This window comes from Camelus dromedarius, chromosome 21 (genome assembly GCF_036321535.1).
Source record: "Camelus dromedarius isolate mCamDro1 chromosome 21, mCamDro1.pat, whole genome shotgun sequence".
NCBI classification, from domain to species: Eukaryota; Metazoa; Chordata; class Mammalia; order Artiodactyla; family Camelidae; genus Camelus; species Camelus dromedarius.
The window spans coordinates 31,379,047-31,402,933 of NC_087456.1; the positions used below are offsets into that span (position 1 = coordinate 31,379,047).

General features: G+C 35.2%; 1 protein-coding gene across 2 annotated transcripts; it reads left to right on the forward strand.

The window, feature by feature from the left end:
- The first annotated feature begins 1,966 nt into the window (after nucleotides 1-1,966).
- Nucleotides 1,967-20,790, forward strand: RGS18 (regulator of G protein signaling 18). Of its 2 annotated transcripts, XM_010989826.3 has the most exons (5): nucleotides 1,968-2,267; nucleotides 2,746-2,847; nucleotides 3,893-3,954; nucleotides 17,232-17,398; nucleotides 19,343-20,790. In XM_010989826.3, the coding sequence occupies exons 1-5, from the start codon at nucleotides 2,149-2,151 to the stop codon at nucleotides 19,598-19,600; spliced, it is 708 nt and encodes a 235-aa protein (XP_010988128.1). In that variant the 5' UTR covers nucleotides 1,968-2,148; the 3' UTR covers nucleotides 19,601-20,790. The 2 variants fall into 2 exon arrangements, with proteins under 2 accessions (XP_031294228.1, XP_010988128.1); XM_031438368.2 differs by lacking the exon at nucleotides 2,746-2,847 and having other exon boundaries at nucleotides 1,967-2,267.
- Nucleotides 20,791-23,887: the final 3,097 nt, after the last annotated feature.

Consider the following 23,887-nt stretch of genomic DNA (forward strand, 5'->3'; position numbering starts at 1 on the left):
GCAGAATGAATGACTACCGTTCATATCTTAATCAAATTTTTAAAAATCAGAGATTAAAAAAAAATCTGGAAAGTAGCTACAGAAAAAAGACACATTAGAGCATAAGAACTGTGATGCAAATTACCACTGACTTTTCATCAGGGGTAATGGACACCAGAAGACAAAAAGGCAACATCTTAAACGTGCTGAAAGGAAAAAAAGCACACATACACAAAAAAAAAAAAAAACAGAAAAAAGCAACTGCCACCGCAGAATTCTATCTTGTGAAAATATCCTGAAAGCTGAAGGCTAATTGTGCTCCGAAGGATGATAATCAGCTGAAGTCATCGTGCAGCGCCCATCCTTTCCTCTCCTGCTTCCACTGTCTGCACAGGCAGAGTACGTCCACGTCTCCCCATTCTCCTCCAGACCTTCATACAGGTCTTTCATGGACTTTATGTGTGTCCATATTTTCACAGTCTCTCTCTCCATAGTTTGATCAGCTTGTCAATAGCATATCTCGCATACAGTTTCAGCAAATCTTATTAAAAATCGTAAATTCCTGTTTCTCACTCCTCTGGATATAGTAATTCAAATACAGTCTTAGGGACCAGATGATGTCCATGCTCTTCTGTCCTTGCCCTCATTCACCTTTACAAAATTAAACCTTATATGCACATATCGTGAGTGCTAATAAATACTAGGGGACTTCATGGAGGAAGCGTAATCTGCATTGTCAACATCTGGTTCCAGCTAGACTTGCCATTAAATGCCCTCACCTGTAATTTTTTAACAGTTAAGGTGAACTTAAAAATATGTTCAAAGTAAACGTTAAAGAATCAGGGGGTGAAAAAAAAGGAATCAGGGTGTGTGTGTGTGTGTGTGTGTGTGTGTGTATAAACATATACTAAATACTCTTTAATTTCAATTCAGCAAATATTTTGAGCTCCTTTCTAGTATCCCTAGGAAGGATCCTGAAAAATCCCTAAGAATGACTGTTTTCTTAAAGTCAAGGATTCAAAAAGATGGAAAATAAAATAAATTTTCTTTTAGATTTGTTAACTTTTTTTTTAATATATACAATTTTAGAGGAATTAAACATTCACTACTGGAGATCAAAGCTCTGATAATTTCAGGCTTTCCTTCTACTGACCTCTGGGACTTTGTAAGAATAAATCACTAAAGATCTATCATGCCTGATTGGTTTTTTTTTTTGTTTTTTTAATGTGAGTTATGGCTTAGATCAGTATTTCTTAGATATGTGGGTTGCAAGAAACAGTAAAAGAAGTGAAGGTTGAAGTTGCCATTTGTTTTTTAATAAGAACATAAACACACAAGCTGCCATCTCTAGTTAAAATATTCCATTAAAAACAACATATTAACAATAAAAAAGGCAGAAGGGCAAATTCAAAATAAGGAAGTCCTTCATATTAAAGAAAATTAAAATATAGTTCAAGAAAAAAATTACATATTATCTTTTTTTCCCATTTTCATTATGGACTGGTAGAAGTTTCATAAATGCCTAAAATCAGTCCATGGGCCTGTGCTTAGTAATTATTGAATTAAATGCTTCTTATGGTCCCTTTCCACTAGGAAACTCTATGATCTATCTTCTTATTTTGATATGGTGTGTTAAACAAATGTGATTAACATTACATAGCATTACATCAACTAGATATAATTTACCTCATTCAATGTAATTAAAATAAGGAAAAGTACTTTTTTAAGAACCAGGGGAAATATCTCCTAGTGATTGATGTAGCACTTTGCCACAACACATCTTAACACACACTACACATGTTAAAGTCCTTTCCAAAAAGTTCCTGTGGGAAATGACAGAGTCATTTGAGCCTATTAAAGTATCACTCTGGTTGCACAAACTAGAAAGAGAAGTTGCATTGTGGTAACACCAGTCTTTATCTTAGAGACCAAGAGTCATTTTGCAAATTTGTAGTATCATTTCCCCAAACAACTCAGGACCGAATTATACTTTAGTTCCTCAGTTCTAAATTTTTGCCGAGGCAGAAACACAGCTCTCGATTTTTTTTTTTTTAAAGTGTTGCTGACGGAACTGAGATAACTTTTTACTCCACCATGTATATCCTTGGAATAGCCTTAACAAGTGAAAGATGTAATAAATTAGACATCTCTTCATTTTAGAAAGAGAAGATGGAAACATCACTGGTTTTCTTTTCTCAATTAAATATGTGCGAACCAAAAGAAAAAACTTTTTTCAAGTTAATACATGGTTCAGGAAAAGGAGATACAAGCAAAGAAGCCAAAATCAGGTAAAATCATAATTTTAAAAATCAGCCTTATACTTTAAAAGTGTGATTGACATTGAGTATTTGTTAGCACTTGTTTGTAAAATATCTGTTTGAAAATATATTGGTTGTACTGTTACATGTTTTAAAAAAAAAAGTCTACTTACTAGGAGTAAATAACTGTTAAACCTTAAGTGTATTAATTTTTTTTAAAGTATCACAATTTTAACCACACAGAAGAACTAGTAATAATATTTACTGAAATATAATCTCAAATACTTTATAGACACTAGGGTAAAAACAAGTATGCTTCACATATGCTATCTTAATTCTTCCACAAACATAGTACTTAAATGAAATTCTTAAGAAAACCATCGTGTGTTGAGAGTGGAGGGTGAGTGAGAAGGCTGTCCAGGTGATCACCAACCCCGGCCTGTTTGATGGTCAGAAGGATTTTAATTGTCATCCAAGTTGTCCTGAAGCTAATGCTTTTTCATTACAGGGATAAGGAAAAAAGAAATAGGCTAAGTCTTCTTGTGCAGAAACTTGAGTTTCAACAAGATATCCTCTCTAATAGTTCTGGGCACTTGGCCAAAGAAACAAGGTGAATAACTTTTAATTATTCGGGGGTAGATTTTGCTGATCCTATCATTAAAGATTTAAGAAAGAGGAAATTAGAGATTTCCATTTTATTGTAAATTACACAGTAATATAAGGAAGGTTAGAGATCTTGTTTCAAAAAAACTAGAAATATTCTATAAAATGAAACCAATTTAATAGCCTGAATTAAATAATCTCATAAAAATTTAAAGATGCCCTTTCAAAATTATATACCTGTCAATTTAAAATAATATATTTTACTCCTTATAAACTGATGAAATACTCATTAATTTAAGAGTTTTCACAATGTAATACTGTCATTCAGAAGTGCTGTTCATCTCTTTCCTCGGTAGTTTGGGAAAAAATGCCCTAGACAGAATATCAAATAAAGCACAAAAAGAAATATTTCGTATGTTTTAGCCATTTCTTTAATTTAAACAGAAAATGGAATAGCCTTATATACTAGTATATTACAGATTCTTCCAAATTTGAAATATGACCAATAAAAGATCCAAGACAAATATATACAACTCTAAATTATCATGTCTAAAATATTTGTTGTATTAAAAATGTTTTATATTTCTTACCCCTTTAAAACTTCATTAGTCAAACTTCCTCTATCTGTTTAAAAAAAAATTGCTGCATATTGTGGTAAGAGTTTCAAGGAAACTGCAGTTAAAAAAAAGTTTGGCTGAAAGATATTGTCGGTTTAGGTTCTTCTATTTGCTGAAGTAAGAAAGATAATTGATTTCTTTTTCTTTGTTTTTAAGCACATGATTAATTTTTCCTTAGAAAATAAAATAATTCATACACTCACGAGAAAATATTTAATGTTATTTTAATACATTGTTTGATAGGGAAAATCCAGAAGAAAGCTGACCAATGTTTTTGAAGTTTCCAATGTAAATACAATTTTGATTATATAATAATCAAAAGAGAAACCCTGTGGAATATGACTGAAAAGAGCAGTATGATAGCATATATTAGAGCAGATTCCTAAATAGATTTTTTTGCACACTATGTAATAAAACATTTTCTTTCTTGAACAGAATCTCCCCTGAAGAAGCAGTGATATGGGGTGAATCATTTGACAAACTGCTTTCCCATAAAGGTTAGTGCTACTTTTCCCAAATACTTTATTCCTTAATGGAAAATTATATGAAGTATGCATTTAACTACCTTAAGACAGGCTGTCATCAAACTTTAGTCTGATTGGTAATTTACAGCAATCTGAGTTTCTTATCAACAGAAAAAACTACATAATAATAGAATGGTCAACTAATAAAAGTATTTTTTAAATTATTGTTATTTTATTAAGAATTACTTATTGTGGATGAAATATTTCTTTGTGCTGGGTTAATAGTTTCCAATTTTCAGCAATTTTTAGTTTTTGAATGAGACCCTTGGTTTTATTAAATCCCAGATTATCCATGTTATTTTTATTAAGAGATCTAAAATCTAAAGTAGTTCTTTTGATGGACATTTAGGAAACCTTCATGAAAATATACATATTTTTAATTTTACAAATGCTTCACTCTTCCTATCAGTCATCAGAATTTTGCAGAAGAGTTGAGAATTAGGTGGGTATTTGAGGTGGAGCTTTGTAGATGAGATGGATGGTGAAGACAAATACTGAGTTCCTGTTTGTCCAACACTCCAGTAAAGCGTGGGTTAGAGGACAGGCTCTTTATAGTCAATTTATAAGGCAGCAGGTGAGTAAGTTTTTTGTTTGTTTGTTTGTTTGTTTTTTGTCTTTACTCAGTTCACAATCTCCTGCTGGTAGCAAAACTGACAAGTTGAACTGAATAAGCGATGAGGCTAGGTCAACCACAGGGTTCGTTGTTTTCCAAACGAAGCCAGGCAGAGTCTGCTTAAGAAGCAAGACTTCATTACTACCAAATAGCCGCAAGCTTCCTCAAGCCCACAGCTTTCATTTGTGTCTCCAGGTTTTCTGTCCTTACCTCCTTCTCTGAGTTCATCAATGCTACTGACTGGTTTTTCTCACACTGAGGTGTCTGCGGGAAGCAGGGGCTCCCATCACTGGGGCAGCTGGGAGTACAGGGCTTGTAATTCAGTCTCACGTACTGTGCACCATATGATGCAACACCAGCTTTTCTTGTCTGTCTTCACGTCCTGTATTTTTCTCTTCGCTAATTGTCTATCCATCTCTAAGGCTCTGGTGACCAGTTCATGTTCCCCTGACTTTACTGACAGAAGATTCCTATCTGTGCAGACTACCCCTGAAAACCTCCCCTCTTCCAATGAACATAGATTGGCCTCTGAACTGTAATCCTGATGCAGAGAAAGAAAAATATGGGTAGAGAAATCAAGGCTTAAATTTAGGAAAGGATGTAATCAACAGAGGATAGTGGTAAGGAAGGAAGTTTATGCTGAAAAAATACAAAGAGTTACTCCATCCGCATTTCACCATAATACTCCATCTCTCCCTATTTTGGAGAATAACAGCGTTCTTTAACTCCTCACTTAGCTTCATTCTCAATATTCAGTCATTTCTCAACTATTATTAAAATTCTTACCAAATACATGTCAAACCTGCTCCATTCTCATTATCTCTGCTGCCACTGTCTTGGTTCAGGCATTTGTCAGTTCTTATGACTAACTACAATAACCTGTGTAAAAGTCCTCCCTAATTCATGCCTCCCCCAAACATTTTTTTTTAAAATCTCCTATCATTTCCAACATTTGGTCACAAGTCAGCCCTTCAGCCTCAGAGCAAGGGAAAAAAAGAAGTAGAATTCATTTTTTTTCCCTAAGGAAACATGTCTTTTCGTCTCTGGATCCCCAAACCTGACACATCACCTGGTAAGTATTAAGTGCTTGAATAATACAATGCCATGTGTTGCTCGGAAAAAGTTAGTCCTGGGTGCCTTTTGAGATTTAAGTTCTGGTTCTCTTCTGTAACACAGTGGTTGTATCATCTCAGTTAAGCTTCCTAATCACTTTCACATTCAGTTTCCTCAACTGTAAATGGAGATAACGATGTCTCTAGCTCCACTAGAAATAAATTTCTGTCAGGATTAGATGAGATGATGATTAAGAAACCAATAACTACACAAATGTAAACAGTTTCCACTATTATGAAAAATATTAATTATCAACAATAAGTTTCATAATCTTTTTTCTGTTTTCTAGCCTACTCCCAACTGTGTAACCATCACTTACAGGGTTAAATTTCAATAGAAAGAAATATATAAGCTGGATTTCTTTCTCCAATTTCATAAATTGATACATAATAATTTCATCATACTCTCACGACCCATTCAGAGAGAAAGATTTAGGAAGGTCATCAGTCCTACAAGAAATGCTCCCCTGACATTCTAAAACCATGTTGCTTTAAAAGCAGTCAAGACTAAACAAAAAAAATTGAGTCAGCTGCTGTCTCTTGGCTGTCCACTGGTGGAAATATTAAAGATGGGAAAAGCAGCAGCAATCTGAATCAAAAGTGGGTAATATGAATCCCCCAAAATCAGCACCGACCCACTTGGACATCATTGTTACCGTGTATGATCAAAGTGCTAATTAAACTATACTGAATTAAAAAAAATATGTTAATAGCATTATTTTAATCAATCCCCCAAATCCAATCATTTTTAAAATTATAAATCTTAGTAACAGTAAATTATAAAGCTTAAAAATAGTCACCTAAAAAAGTCTTATGGTTGCAATGGTTAAATTCAGCTCATTTCTAATGACTTGACTCTAGGCCAAGAAGAAAAAAAAGAAAAGTTACTATATTCATGCACACATACACACCCACATACACACAAACACACACACACTTCAAGAAAGACCTTTGCTGTATGAAATTTTATAGCATTTCCCTTTAGTTAAATGTGTAAGTTTCTCAAATTCTGTATGCTTTGTCTATACAAAGGAAATGGATATTGTATTAAATTTAGTCAAATGGGAAATGAGGTGGTAAGTCAAATGAAATACAATGGAAATTTGAGTATTTGACAAAAATGGCTGATACTAAAATCACTGTAGAATAATTAGTAGCATCTTTAGGAATGGAGTCATAGAGGAGGTGGTTCTTATGCTAGATTTTAGGGGATAAATCAACAATTCACTAGCTGGACAAAGAGAGAAAGAGATCATCCAAGCAGAAAGCCAACGTACGCATGGGGCTTTAAACAGTGCGATTGATTTAGTGAACTAAGAAGAAAGTAATTCTTTATTGAAAAACATAATTTAAAAAAGAAAGGGTGGCTTAGGGTGACAGACAATAGACAGATGAGACTGAAACAGAAAGAACACTATTTTTGCTGTGTTCCAGAGAAACCACAGCATCCCTGGAGTGTTTTGATAATTCCACTATTATATTCAAATTTCATTCCTAAAATGTAACTGAAGTCTTTTAAAATTATAAAAAAGCACAGAAGAATATAAAATCTAAAGGAATATAATCAAAGTATGGACTTTCGTTAGTAATAATGTGTCGGCATTTGTTTATTAATTGTAACGTATGTACCTTACTAACGTAAGATATTAGCAATAGGAGGGCACTGGGGGTGAGGTGTACGGAAGCTCTGTACTGTTGTCATAGTTTTTCTGTAACTCTAAATCTATTCTAAAATTAAATGTTTATTTTAAAAAACTCAAATATGTTATGAAGTAAATTTAACACAATGCAGTCCATCAATAATTTAGCTTCTGTTCCTTATTTGTTTCTATGCAGATATTAGGATAATTTTCCCTGCTGCCCCTGTTTATTGACAGATTTGTCTGAAATTGCAAAATGAACCATTCAAATCTATCATTTAAAGCTGTATATCGGTAATTTCTAAGTGTTGTTGAATAAAAACAATAAGCAAGAATACAACAAAAACCAGTATCAGACCATAGCTGTAATTTATAATCATCAATTTCAGATTTAGTCAGTCTTTTTACTAATTGACTTTATAAAAATAAATTTTGTCAATATCAACCTAGCAAATCAATTTCAATAAAAATCTTATATATGTATATTATACTCACACATTTGTGTTTGTATACATATATGTATATGGTTCTGTGTAAGATAGTTCTGAAAGTAAAACAATGCTGCTGAAAAGGTATAATTTTGAAAACAATTGGATAAATCATTTTTAAAATGTCTATAGAACTTGCAATGTTTCACATAGGCTTTAGAAAATCATTAAACGAGACTGTATAGATGTGTGCAAGGTTTCAGCAGGCAGAGGAAAAGGCTGTTCCTGAGTGTAGAAAAAGGCAAGAAAAGGGCTAGAGAAATAAGTGATTTGGGTGCACGAGGAACGCAAGCAGTTCCCTTTTGCTGAGGCAGAGCAGTGAACAAACACATTGGAAAATCAAACTGGGGACAAACTTTGGAAGAGTTTTTTGGAAAGCTGGCTCTGATGGCTAGAAAGGCAGAATTCTATGCATATAATAAGGACTACTTGCAAGGCTGTTAAAAATATAAAGCTAACCTCAAGGTAAGGGCTACTTTGGAAAGAAAATGGATGAACTTGGTGACTGACTGAATGTGTACATACATTGTAAACTGAGATGATGAAGAAATGGGAGAGGAAGAAAAAGGATAAAGCAAATATCCCTAGATTTTATTCCATATTAATAGGAAGATAACAGTTCCTTGTAGAGATCAGAAATAGAGGCGGAAGATTTGGAGAAGATAACAGGTGAGAGTTTGGACATATTTAGTTGCTATTAAACTGTATCAAAAGTTCTGTAGGATTTTCTAGGCACACACCTAGAATTTGGAAGGGCGACTGACCACAGTAAGAGATTTTCTAACCATCTCACAGAGCTGGTAATTGAAGATTTGAAAGAGAATGTTATTTCTTATGGAGTCTCTGCCAATAAGAAAATCTTCCAACTACTATATAACTGTTTATTTTCCTGTACATCCTTTATTCCAGTCATTGCAAATGATTTCAATATTTGTAGTTTTTATTAATGACTGTTTGCTTGGATTTTTTTGCACCCTAAATTGTGACTATACTAAGCTTAACTTTGAGAATAATTCATAATAGGTTAAGATACAAGTAGAATGTGTAAGGCATTGCACCCACTTGACTTAAAAACACGATCTGATTATACTGTGGAAAATACTTATTACTGACTGAGTAAAGGCTGCAAGGAAATGCGTACTTTTCTTTTGGGGAAGGAAATGAGCACTTCTCCTTACACTTTTTCAAGTTGCCCTTCCCAATTTTCAGTTACCAATTTTCTGCAAGATCAGGGATTCCAGGGTTCTGCAAAGTTAAATTTCTGAATCAAGCTGACCTATGTCGAACACCCAATTTCCTAACCTGTCTGAAGAATAAAAATAAGTAAAACCCAGTCTTAATAAATGGACCACATAAAGAACTCATTACTGCAATAGTAACCACAACATTCTGTGGCAAGTCAAAAACAATGACGCCAAATATCAAAGGCGAAGCAGTGAAACCTAGTACTTAGGATATTACTATGTACTTGGGTTTCCAACTTCAGAGTTTCTTGACTTTTTGTTTCATTTGGTTTCTTGGCATCAGAAAAATACTCCAACAGATGCCAGAGTTTCAATTTAGAAACATGCAATTACAAGTATCTCATATTTGTATGACACATGGAGCCAGCTCCTTCCAGTGTGAATTCTAATCCCAGGTTCCATCAAGCACTTTTGGCAGCTGCCTTCACAACTGCTGCCTCTAAAGGGCTGTTTAGTAAGTTGCTGCCTCTACATGAGAAATGGTTCCATTGTGACCTGACTTAATGCAGCTGCCCAAAGTAAGAGAAACAGGAAGTAACTGATGTGCTGAGATAATCCTGCACAACACTGCAGATTATTTTTTCAAAAGTAATTTACCTAAACTTTTAAATACATGAATTGCCTTCTCATTCATCATTAATTTGTTTCTTGAATCAGTATTTATTCTTTCCTATTATATTCATATTGTGTTAACAAAAATCTGTTTCCTTCGATCAACTCATCAGAGCGTTTTTAGCGCACGCAGTGCCCTTCCTGATGCTCGTGCTGTAACTTCACTGTGACTGTATCAGGCTCAAGACTGAGCACGGGAACAAAGGGCTATAGCATGAAATTCCAAAGTGCAACAGCTGGTACACAGTCAACACTCACTCGTGCTTTGTGAATTAGGCAAGGACTATTTAAGTAGTGTTTATAATAATTTCGGGAAGATTTTTATCATGATAAAGTGATTATAGTAAACTGATATTCCTCTGCTGCTCCCAAAAGAATTAGTCACCTCTGCAATCGTCCTTCCTATGTCCTTGGTATGTACATGCCTGTCTGGTCCGCTAACCTCCATATTCCTCACCAGTAAGCACTTGTTTTGTGGCAGTTTAATGATAAAGGTTCTAGAACTGCAAACAAAATAAACCTGGACTCAAACCTCTGTGCTGTCTTTTACCAGCTGTAAGATTCAGGGCAAATTAAGTCTCTGAACCTCAGCTTCTTCATCTGTATAAATGGGTTGAAAAGGACTTACTCCTTAGGGCTGATGTGAAAATTAAGTGGAACTGCTCCAATAAAAGACATATGGTGATGTGCCAAGACTTCAGCAAACACTCGAAACTTCTAACTATTGTAATTAATATTATTGCATTTTTAGTATATAGCACAGACCTCAGGTCCACACTAGGTGTTTCATACATAATTAAAAATAGAGGAAGGAAGTTATTTTTATAAGTAACAATTTCAGATGCCAAGAAACTGAATGATCCCTTTTAGGTGTCAATACAAAAATTTTGTATTATAATTCAGGTTTATTAATAGGAAAAGTCATAGCCAAATCCTCCTAAAACTGTCACAGTAATTTATCACTTTGCTTTAGAAATAATTTGGTATTTAAAACCTGATCAATCCATGCTTATACATGACATATGGATAGAATCAAATGAAATCAAAAAAGCATTTCCCTTCACTGGGGTCCAAGTAACTGTTCATAAACCCAATAAAACGTATTCTTAATTTCCTCTTTCCAATCTAGATCTGACCTGGAACAGACTGTTCTGTGGTTAAGATTGCAGGCATTTTATTTGCTATCTTTGCTGTAATTTCCATTTACATAGTAACAGAGAAGCAAGCGAGAACAATGTCTCTTATTGTGGGAGCGTTTAAGAGGCAGGACCTACATCAGGAACACACAGAGCAATAACACCCAGTGATGGGCCTTTGATATCAGCAAAGCGCACATTTCCAGATGAATGCTTTTGCTTTTTTTTTAAACTAAGGTTGCCATTTTTATACTCTTAACTGACAGAAATAGATTTAAAGAAGTATCAAGCGTTACGCATTGAAATCCACAATCATTTTGTTGTCTTGCTTCCAATTGTTTCTTAATATCTAGTCAAAGAATTCTCTTCAGAAATCTACTTTATAGCAGCTATCAAGGCAAATAAAAAATCAGAATTCTATTAAAAATACAAAAATCTATCAGTTCTAAAAATTGTTACTAGGGATACATTAAGAGAAACATCTATATTAATATGTGTATAATATATGTAAGTTAAAATTCAGTCCAGTGAATAGTGGATGTTAATTGGGGGGAAAAAGGACAAACATCTTAGAAATTTGAAAGGGGAAGTAAGTAAGGGTGCTAAGCAGTGGTTTTCTGTTACACTAAAAATTCATCAAGGGGAAATTCACAATGTTTGTTTTAAAGTTCCGGCCAGAGGCTGGGGCATGACGTTGTAACTGCCTAAAGTTTGGTTCAAGTCAGTTGGTCTACGGATGGTTGTTTTTGTTGTGGTTTCACTTTCACACATCTAAACATTGCCCACATTTCAAATTCGACTTCAATTTCAATCTAGGGATTGAAAGGCACATTTTGCCTTAGTTTCCTTGTTTCCTTCCAGGATCATTATAGAAGGGGAAAAAAAGGGGCCAAAAAGTAAAACCAGAGATGATGCAGTAACAACATCTTTCTAGTTGCGTAAATAGGAAAAGAAGTTTTCAAGCTGTTCCCAATCAGGAGCCAAACGACGCTTGTTCAGCCTATTTGCTAAAGTCATCAGCCTGAGGCTCCAGTTTTACCTGAAGTCTCGAGGGGATGCTGCTGCAGTAGAGTTTTCAAAAATTAAAGGACTGTAATCTTGGGCAACAGCAATGACTTGAGCTGCTTTTTCACAAGTTCAGATACTGAGCCACGCAGGCAAAAGGAGTTGTGAGAAGTAAAATCAAATCAGAACACACTAAGGAACGGTAACTCCTAGGAGTCCTGGTGGGTTAACAAGCCGGGGTAAAACCGGCATGTCTGGCTCCCCGCCATTCACTTTGGCAGCTATTTTGGTTCAAAATTAATAAAAGCAGAGACAGATCATTAACTTTACTCTGAAATATATACATTTTTAATTATTTAGGGAAAATCTTCTATCTATCAAAATGCTTCCAAGAATCATCCATGTATATTTCTCTGCTACATTCTGAGCAAATCACACTACACAACATGAGAAATACATCTTGAAAAATCACTCACTGTGCTATAGAAATAAGAGTGGTTAAATATCACCCACAGTGATCATTCTTCCTTCTTCTCAGTGACTGGAATTTGTTGACTTATTCAGGAACCAGTTAACACCTAGTCCTCCTTAAGATGGTTGTTTGACTAGGAATTATTTTACCAGCATCTAATCACTGCAGACAAGTTCTGGGTTGCACGTCAGGCCTACCATACCTTCTCAGACTCTTGCTGAGGTTAACCTTTGCTTGTTCTCCTAGTTTCTCACTAACCTTTAACCGCTAACACCTGGTGCTCAGGATCAAACTACCGATCCTACCGAGGAAAAGAAATGGCAGAATCTCCCCTTACCCACATGAAAATGCCCATGGAAGGGGCAGTGGCGTAGAGGAGGTCCACATGGCTCTTCCTTCGTCGTGGTGGTGGTGGTGGTGGTGGTTGGAGAGATCCTACCCTCCAACCCCTAGGGATTGTCTGTAGGTTGTTACATCATTTATGACTACTAATTCTTTATGTTAAGTTAAGCAAAGAAAGCTATCATTTATTTCAGAATTTAAAAAAATTTTAACCACAATGCTAGAATCTGCTTCTCCTTCTTCAAATTTTTGGATTTAAGTCTTTAATATTTTGTTCAGAATCTTTACATCTGTCTGTGATCACTGGGTCTAGAATTTTCTTTCCTTTTTTCGTTCCTTCTTAACCTGTATTTCGGGGAGGGGGGTGTTGCTGCTCTATTTGTCAGGTTTTGGTATTAGAGTTATCTGAGCCTCTTAAAATGAGAAGAAAAGTATTCATCCCTCCACTACTTTCTGGAAAAAAAAGTTGTATAAGATTAGAATACTTTTTTCTTAAATTTTTGATGAAATGCAACAAATCTGGGCCCAAAGATTTTTTTTGGAGGGTGGAGGGTATGTTTAATATAAACTATATTTGTTAATTAAATTAGAGTTACAGATTTTCCTCTTCAGTGTCAGTTTGGGTAGGCTTTTGTTTTTAAACAATTTCCCCATTTTATTTAAATTATATTTACTGGCACAAATTCGTTCATAATATTTACTTACTACCTGTATAATATCTCCTAGATCTATGGTAATATCATTGACTCGCTTCCTATTATGAAACAGCCTTACTAGGGGTTCTATTTTATTAATATTTTCAAAGAACCAACTTTTGACTTTGTTAATTTTCTTCATGGTTTGCTTTCTTTTATATAGACTTCAGCTATTTTTTTGTAATTTTTTTTTCCTTCTTCTTACTGTGGCTTTAATTTGCTCTTGTTTTTCAAACTTGAGATGGAAACATAGGCTTTTCTACTAATATAACACTTTGTGTGATAAATTTCCCTCTAAATACGATTTAAACTGCATCCCACAAATTTTGCTGTGCTGTATTTTTATTATAATTTGATTGTAAATATTTTCTAATTTCTCTTGTGATTTCTTCTTTGACCTATATTTATGTCTGTTGTTTTATTTCCAAATTATTTATGTGTGTTGTTTCTTTTATAGCTATGTTACTAGTATTTATTTTTTATTAAAACCCTTAGGGGCAAAGGACAACTCTGCAAGAAATCAATCTTTTGAAATTTATTTAGATTAACTTTACATCCTAGCATGTGGTCTATTTTGAATAATCTTCCATGTGCACTTGAAAAGACATGTTTAGTAGAATGTTGTATAATTGTCAATTAGTTCAATTTGGTTAATAATGTTCAAGTTTTATATATTCTCACTGATTTTATATAGTCTCCTTGTTCTATAAATTTATGAGTGAACAGAATTAAAATTACAACTACAATTATAATTGTGAATTTTTCCCCCTCCTTTCCTGCTATCCTTAGATTAAAATAATTTCTATCCAACTGTCTTCTAATCTATTCATCTCTTCTTCGGCAGTCTTGAATCAGTTGTCATGCCTACCCAATGAATTTTTTACTTCAGGTATTTTCCATTTTAGTTTTAGAAATTCCATTTGATTGTTTTTTATAGTTTCAATTTCTCTGCTGAGTTTTTCCATCTATTCACTCAGTATATCTTTTTTTAACCTTTACATTTTTCAACATATTAATAATAGCTTTTACAATGTCCTGTGTGTTGTTTCTAACATTTTGGATACCTTGTGGTCAGTTTCTATTGACTGCTTTTATTATTGATAATGAGTCACTTTAAGAATTTCTTGCATGCCTAATACATTTTTATTGCATGTGAGCATGGAAGAAGACATAGGAGTCTGGATTATGTTGTCTTCCTTTAAAGAGTGTTAGATTATTTTTCTGGCAGTCAGTTAAATCACTAGTAGATCCTCTTGATTCTTTTTGATCAGTTTGAGCTTTAAAATCAATCTCTTTCCAATTTATCCTAGTAAGAGGACAAAAACCTTGCCTTTAGGCATAGTATTTATACCAAAAACATAGTCTTTGTTGGTTATCTCCACTATGGCTGGGCCAGAACTCCAAAGTCTCCCAGACCTATGCAAACTCTCTTTTCTCCATTTACATTTCATACCCAGAGCAGCTCTACCCTTCCAGGCTTCACAGGGTTTGCCCTACCCGTGTACAGCCTGCCCCTCAGCCAAAGATCTGCAGGGAACCTGCATGCAGACTTCTGGGCACCCTCTGCATCTTTCTTTTCTTTTTTCTTTCTTTCTTTTCTTTTCAGTACCCTAACCTACAAACTCCAAACAAATTATGATCCCCAAGCTCATCTCTGTCTCCTCAACTTAAGATTTTCCACTTTGCGTTGGCTCCATGTGCATGCATTCCAGTCTTATCTGTGTCCTCAGGTAAAAAGCCAGAGCAGACCCTAGGGCTCTCGTCATTGCTTCTCTTCTCACACTGCTTCCCGTCTCTGTTGCCAGTTGTGCTCTGCGAAAACTACTGTCTTGATATTTTGTCCAGCTTTATAGTTATTTGTAGCCAGAGGGCCGATTTACTTCCTATTACTGTCATGGCTCTCCTCTCCTTTATAGTTTAATTGCAATATTTCTTTCCATTTAAGGCAGGGCTCTGAAAACATCAAAGATTTTGTCTTCCATGTACTACTGGACCACCAGTACTTAGAAGACTGTCCAGGAGGTAGTCAGGACTCAATAAATATATTTTCCAATAAACTAATGAGTTGCTCAGTGGGTAGTACAGGATGAAAACAAACTTATTTAATAAAATAGTTGGCCAAAGAATTACAAATATGCTTGATACCCACAGTGATACCCAACAGAGAGCAGTGTACCTCTAGGAGTTTGTCAGCTTATCTGAAGCCACATAGGCTGGCACTTCCCCCAAACTCTAACCTTGCAGGTTATGATATTGACGTTGTCATTCGTTAGCATGCCAAGAAGGACACAACTCTCAGGAGAAGGCTTGTGTTGGCAAAAAATGAGGCTGAGTTCCAGCTTAATAATACAGACACAGAAATAAAACTGTCACTGGCCGTTTCTCTCTCTGTGTGCTCAAAGAAGCAGCCAAATCATAATAAAATTTGTGCTAGACAAGCTTGAAATTAGAACATTAATTAAATGTTTAATAGCATCAGGCTAAGATAAGGATTGACTTCTTAAATGAACTAGTATATTATTAATTTTATATCCTTGGTGTCCATAGTAAAATAGGACAAGATTTTTTACGGGGTTTTTGTTTGTTTATTGCCTTTTTATGCTTACTGGCTCTGATGATTTCTTTTAAAAATATTATAGAACTAATATTCCATTAAACACAAAAAAGTTTCCTAGAACTTTTGTATTTTTAATGAAATTTTGTATTTTTTCTCATGTATTCAATTATTGATTATTTCTTTCAGTAAGTAAATATTGATTGATTTCTTCATGCTGGGATTTTTTGAGTACAACTAGCCAAGGGTTTCCATCTCATGAATCTCCCAGTATAACATGAGAAGCAAAAATGAGCAACGTAGCAAAATATTGTAAGTGTTACCCAGGGTACTAGGAAGTCATGTATGAAGGGCACCCAGCTTAGTCCTGGGAGGTTGATGAAATCTTTCCCAATAAAATAATTTTTAATTTTAAACCTGAATGTATGACACAGATTGGACTATAGAAAGTAGACTGATACAACTGGAGTAGGAAGAGAAAATGTTTCCAGCAGGAGCTAATGTGAAGCGATGTGGGAACATGGTGCATGCATGCTTGGGGCTTAGAGTGTGAAAAAGATAGTGGAGAGAGATTAAGGACATTATTGGAAATTTTTAAACAGTGAAGAAACATAATTAAATTTGTACTCTAGAGAGATAGTACTGTCTGAAATATGAATAATAAGCTAGGAGAGTGGAGGGTGGGCAGAAAGCAAGGGAAGCCTGGTGTCTGAGTCACCAGTCAGAAGGTTGTTATAGTAGTCTACGTAAAAGATAATTCTGGTTTGAATAAAAGTAATTCCAGATTGTACGAAAAAGACAGATGTATGGTACATGAAACAGACAGTGTAGACAAAATTTGATTATCAACTGGGTGTGGGCTGAGAAGAAAATTGGGGAGCCCCAAGGATGCCAGAGTTGTGGGTTAAGTTGTTGAGTGGATGGCTTCATTGAATGGTAGGCATTCTAGAAGCTTCTGGGTAAAGATAATGAGAGATCCTCAAGCTGGAATGACTTTCTGGTTCTGTGGAATAGCCCCACCACATACACCCAGGGTAGAGGCGTGGCTGAGAGAGACCTAAAGCAGGGTCCAGATTACAGGTCCCTGTTAGTCAGGTCTAAGTATGACACCAGCCTCACTTCAGCAGGAATGATACTCAACCTCCATAACCATGGAGATTTCAGCTAATTTATATTCAGTCCTTCGTGTGTACTGTACAAGCTGTGCAGATTCCAGCGTATTAGAGGGAAGTTATGCCTGTTCTGCTGACACTCGTGGTTATACTTGAATATCAAGTGATACATTTTCTCAGCATTCATATTTTATAGTTAAAATACATCACTTCTTTTCTCGGTAGATGGACTGAAGACTTTTACCAGATTTCTTAAAACCGAATTCAGTGAGGAAAACATTGAATTTTGGATAGCCTGTGAAGATTTCAAGAAAAGCCAAGACCCTCAACAAATAATTCGTAAAGCAAAATCAATATATGAGAAGTTTATACAGAATGACGCTCCACAGGAGGTAAAGATGGTTGTAAAAATTTACATCGGTTTGAAAACTTTTTGAGAGAATATGTCTTCATCAAATTGGTATGCCCGTACATTCTACTGGGAAGGTCAGAATTCTGTTGAAGCAACAATGGTGCTTATTTACGAGCAGACCACGTTTCATTGTCCTTCACTTTACTGCATTTCGCATCGTGTTTTTAACAAATTGAGGGTTTGTGACAGCCCTGCCTTGAGCAAGTCTGTTGGTGCCATTTTCCCAACAGCATTGGCTCACTTCCTGTCTCTGTATCATGTTTTCGTGATTCCCACAATATGCCTTACTTTTTCATTATTATATTTGCTATGGATAATCTGTGATCAGTAATCTTTGATGTTACTGCTATGGCTCACCGCAGGCTCAGATGATGGCTAGCATTTTTTGGCAATAAAGTGTTATTGAATTAAGGTATGTACATTTTTTTCAGTCATAATGCTATTGCACACTTACTATGCTAGAACACAGTGTAAACATAACTCTTCTATGCACTGGGAAACCAAACATGTTGTGTGATTCTCTTCATGGCAATATTCCCTTTATTGCGGGGGTCTGGAACTGAACTCGCGCTGTCTCTGAGGTCTGCTTGTGCACTCACTTCTATACACAAACAGGATGCATCACAAGATACTGCCATGGAAGGAAAGGGATAACTGAAGTCACTCCTCAGGGTGTTTTTATTCTAGATGAAGAGTAAATACAATGAATTGCAATATTCAGATTCATTCACTGATCATATTAATCACTTTAGCACAAGTAACCTCCCATAGAAACTAAAGATTTTTAAACTTGATGAAAGTAAGAGAAATAAAAAAGTTTGTATTATACACCATTTTAATGTTGGCTCATCTACCTGAACAAAGTTTTGCTTGCCCAGAAGTAATTATCTCTACATCTTACGAGAGACTAAAATGAAAATTTCATAATAGAAAGACAAAGTAAACCTAATCAGGCGATGCTTCAAGTGAAAAAACAAAAGTGATTTTCTTTGACTGCAAGCTCAGTATGAAGTAACTGTGTGAAACAATTGTTAAAATGGCTGTCAAACTAGCAAATATTACATGACTATCATTGAAGACAAATCAGATAGTTTTTATGTCTTCATCTTGTGTTCAATAAATAACGTCCTTTCATTGAGGCAGTAGGACGGCAGCCCGTCACTGCTCAGAGTTCTGTCTCACCATAAATTGGTGTTATCCTTGAGGCAGCATTGCCTATGTAGATATCATCCCCCATGAAATGACAGTTATTTTCCTTGTTTCAGTATGTTTCAGTCTGTTTTCGGTTTTAATGTACAATTCTGTCTTCCCCAAGGCCACCCTCATACACAGGTAAACAAAGGCTGTTCGTGTGGTGTCACCTACCAGGGAGAAGGAAGAAACTTACCTGAACACTGAAAACTTATCACCATCAAAACTAAATACATCATCAGTGCTGTGATAAAAGGCACTAAAGAATTTTGTATCTTTAAAACATAAGCATTTTCAGCACAGGTTTGCTTGTAGGAAAGACACAGTATAATGAAAAGAGTACTGGATAAAGCAGAAGGCTCACACTGAAATCCCCCAAGCATGCCCCCAACATGCTGTTTGCTCTCACTCAATATAATTTGATGCAGTTGAGTTTCCACTTTGAAAATGAGTTGGTCTAATGATCTCTGTGATACTTACCATTACAATGTTCTATGGTCCTAAATTAGCAGAGAGTGAGAGAGATCAGTAGCCTAGGGAGAGAAGAACCACATGAGATGTCAGCCCCGAGTAGATGACTGGATCGCCAGACCCGCAACAGGAAAAGCACCAGGCACCCAGGTGCAGTGTGCCCCCTCCAACACTGAGTCAGTCCTGAACTTCTGTTTCTCAAAGGTGTTTACTTAAGAAGATTGACCACAATTACACTTTTTAAATTATTCTTCTTCTTCAGGTTAACCTTGATTTTCACACCAAAGAAATCATCGCCAGGAGCATCACCCAACCCACCCTCCACAGTTTTGATGTGGCACAGAGCAGAGTGTACCAGCTCATGGAACAAGACAGTTACATGCGGTTTCTGAAATCTGACATCTATTTAGACTTGATAGAAGGAAGACCTCAGAGGCCAACAAATCTTAGAAGACGATCACGTTCATTTACCTACAATGAATTCCAGGATGTAAATTCAGATGTGTCCATTTGGTTATAAAGAAAAATCAATTTTGCTCATTTTGCTGGCATACTTACACATCTGCTTCTGAGATACAGCATCTTTATGCTAACAAATGGGTATGCCTTTTAAAATAAAGTATGTCATTTGAAATGATTTTAAAAATGTAAACCAAAACTTTTATTCTAGCACTGTATATTGTATCTGCCAATATAGTCTGTAAAAGTTTCCATTTGACTTTATTTCATTCATAGTCAAAAAAACTTACTGCTTAATTAAAAGGCAGTAAAGAAATAACAGCAATGTTGTATAAGCTTGTAAAGTTAAGTAAAGGTTAGGCTTTTGCAAAATTGTCAACAGTAAAGCCAAATATCTAGTTTGTTTTTTTTTTTCTAGTTGTAAACATTATAATGCTCAGACATTGATACATTTGGATATTTTCTGTAATGATGAAACTTCTCTCCAGCTCAGTTACAGAGACTGGAGAAGTGATCCACTTCTTATAAAGGGAGTGGATGATCATTTGTTCTTGGATTACTAACCCTGGCTCATGAATAGCAATGTATCACTTCCAGATATAAGCCAGTAACAGCAACCTTTGAGAGGACACATTCATCTCTACAGAACTTCCAAGTTAGACATAACCTGGGCTGATCACGGAGGGTGGATCCACACTTGGGCTCATTCTTCAGTGAGCATGGACTTACCTGGATACACAGAACCATGTCTGCGGGCCACAGAAACATGAGCAGATGGTGCAACAGCTCCAGGTGAGGACTGAGGCGAGCATCTTCTCATCCGTCAGGAGAACCTGCTGCTAAAATAGTGGGCAGTCAGTCACTGGGATGATGACCAGAGGAGGTACATCCCCAAAGTAACGAGCCTTCATTTTTGGAATGAGATGAAGAAAAGAAATCGGGAATCCAAGGCCGTGGACACTCAGGGATCGGCCGCACTGGCTCGCATTCAGGAAGTGTTCCTCCACGGATGACTTCCTATTCCACATCTCACGGAATCATTTACTACGATCTTATTCAAAGATGATGATGCTAATAAGTATGTATGTCTCCACTTTTAGGGAAATACTTACTTTCAGATGTGTGTTGCATGGTCTGTAAATGTCTGTATTTAAAGATGCCATACGTTTTGCTTTGGTAAATGTTATCTTCGTTGAAATGTAAAGTATAAAAACTGTAGATGACCAGTAGTAATAAATATTATAAATTTTTTCACCTGTACAGTTAGTGTTTATTTGACCACTAAGTGCTCTCACTGGTGATTGATTATCCTTCCTGTCCTCCAATTAGACAAAGACATACTTTCTTCTTTTAGAATGATTTTGGAGGAGAAAGTATTCATCGAGGTCTTTTGTCACTAATCTTAATGCTAAATCAAATCCTGATACCTGTTGTGAATATGAATACAACACAGCATGCATTTCAAAGATCAATTAAGAAAGTATTTTTTATTTCTAATTTGGCTGATTCATATTTTCCCTTTTTTGTGGCAGTCTCTTTTCAAAGAGTTTGACTGCTTTATACACAGAGTTAAGACCTGATCCAAGCTTTCCGATCTCATTGGAGAAAAAAAAAATCACAGGCTGATTTTAACAGCATCTTCCTAGGACCACAAAGAGCTAGTACGTAGCTTTTTCATTTGTAATACTCTTCAAAAGCATCCAATATCATGTTTAAATTTTGAAATATTCAATGAGACCCTTCAAAAACATACCTGGACTTTTTTTGATGAAGTTAATCCCTGAATTCAAGGAGCTTGTGTCAGTGAGGGAGATAAGTAGCCGGATACAGAAAACAAAGTCAACAACTGGAAAAGAGAAAGAAGTCAAGTAAAAACACGCAGACAGTAATGCACACTTGCTGAAGGAACGGGCCGAAATATATAACAAAAGCCTGAGCATCTCAGCGCCCGGCTCCCTGATCAGATGCCTGATCCTCAGAAATCCATTTCCCCTCAAAGCACCCTTACCACACATATTTATTTTCCAAGATAAGGACTCCGGATTTCTAATTTTCTTTATAGGGCTCACATTTATGGATTCCGTTGATTTATTGACTTGATGTTTTCCAAAGCACCTCTTGGTTGATGCCCAAACAAAAAAGAGAGGCAAATAATTACAGTTAATGAAGGACATTTTTAGACTAAAAGTTAATACAGGATATTGGTCTAGGAATAGTGAACGATTTTACAAAAATCTTGGAAGTACACAGTACTTTCTCAAAGGAGAAAAAAATTACAGGAAATATCTTACTTTTTTTGGCCAGTCACATGTATAAGAACAGAATGTCTTTAAAGAGAGACTTGGGTTGAATTAGATAATTTGAGGTGTCGTGAAGCCCACAGACAAAAGTAAACACCTTATTTTATATATAATAGAAGCTCAACGAAGGACCTTGGAATCAAATGGAAGCAACAGAAAGCAACATGGGCAAGGTAGGACAGCATTTCAGCGAAAAGTAAAGGCTTTCAAATGTGGCGTATTTTTATTTGAATCCTGACTCTGCCACTTATCAAATGCAGTATGTTGGGAAAGTTACTTAAATATTCTGAACTTCAATTTTTCATTTGTAATCTTGGAATAAAACATTTGCAGTGTTCTTAAGATGATTAAATTTTAAAATATTTGTAAAGTACCAAGTTAGATTAATTGACTTTAGTACATGGACAGGATTATGAAAAGTATTCCCTGTATTTAAGTATCACATTTTAATTATAATATAAATTTTCTAGTAATGTCTGGGTTACAAACCAAACAAATGTCCCTTGAGAATAACGAGATTTCTTGAATAAAATATGGCGGCAGCTACAGCTCTCACCAAATCTTTTGTATTTTTGCACTGCATACAAAATTTTGTAAATAATGACATTTACCTAAAGGAAAAATATTGGCACATTAAATGCTTAAATTATTTTCCAAAGACAAAGCTGAAAAAAGGTTAACTTCTTAGTTATGTGTAGTGTAGCCCTTCTTCAGGAGAAAAAAAGAGGACAAAGAATATTGAAAATAGACAACCCCCGAAATACACACAGACTTAACTACAGCATTAACTAAATTTAAACGCGTTAAATTTATTTTCACTGTGTCGTATTAACTGGCCTTATATTTACTTGCCTTGCTCTTTAGTTATCAGCTGTCTGAAAATGAAAACAAAAACCAAAACCCTTGGTAATTTGACAAATTGGTTCATCTACATCACCTGAAGCCTTTTCAATAACGAAAGTAGAAGGTAAGATAGCATATCCAAATCCGTTCTCTGTAACACGCTGATTGAGTGAACAAATATTTATCGAACGTGGTGTGTTTGATTTGCACTGTTAGCTATTGGACATTCAGAAGTGAGTCAAACAGGAGTGAAAGGGAGGAAGAGGAAGAGGAAGAAACTTTCTTCCTGGGACATTCTCTGATAAAGTATGCCGTCTACGACATGCAACTGAAAGCCATGCTTTAAACAAGACAATTCTTCATATTTATCCCAAACGGCAAACCCCTCTATGACTGATGACGCAAAGATCACTTATCTTTTGCAGCTAGGACTTGAGTAGCTAATCTCATTTAAGACAAAAGTAATAGACCCACTCACTTAAACTTTGCCTGTATTTTATAAAATGAAAGCAAAACTAACTAAAAGCATACACACGTATACAAACACATTTTAATTAAGATTTTTTTGTTGCTGTTAATTTCATTTCATTGTTTTTGCCTTATAAATCAACGCATTGTAGATAGATCCTTCAAGGAGTTAAAAAAAAAAAAACCCACATAACTATTAGGAATGTTCAAAAAATCATATCACTTGAGAAACAGAGAAATTAACAGCATCAGTGGTAAAATACTGCATTTTTATAAAATTAAAAGGCAGTATCAATTAAAAGGCATTATCAAGAAGATAATCATTTTACAGAAAATTCACACATTTATGTGGAACTTTGTTTTCTAATTAAATTTTCGATAGTAGAAATGTCACTTTAGAAGTAATAACCAAAGGAAATACTTCATTATAGATTTACTATAAACAACAGCATTGACTTTCAGATAGTCTGTTTACAGTCTCACCTCCAATATCTTTACCTGCTGGCAGGAAATAAATAATAATTGTGGGGAAAATGAAGATTAAAACGTTATTAAATTGGAGCTACCACAAATAACAAAATTGTGATTAATAGACTCTATTTACTAGAGCAAGGAAGTGAATAAAAAACATTTGGAAAGATTGCCACGGATAAGTGAAACCCCTCAGTTATTTTCTGAACATTACACTATTGTTACATGCAGAGAAGTTGGAATATTTAAACATGAACTCAAACGAG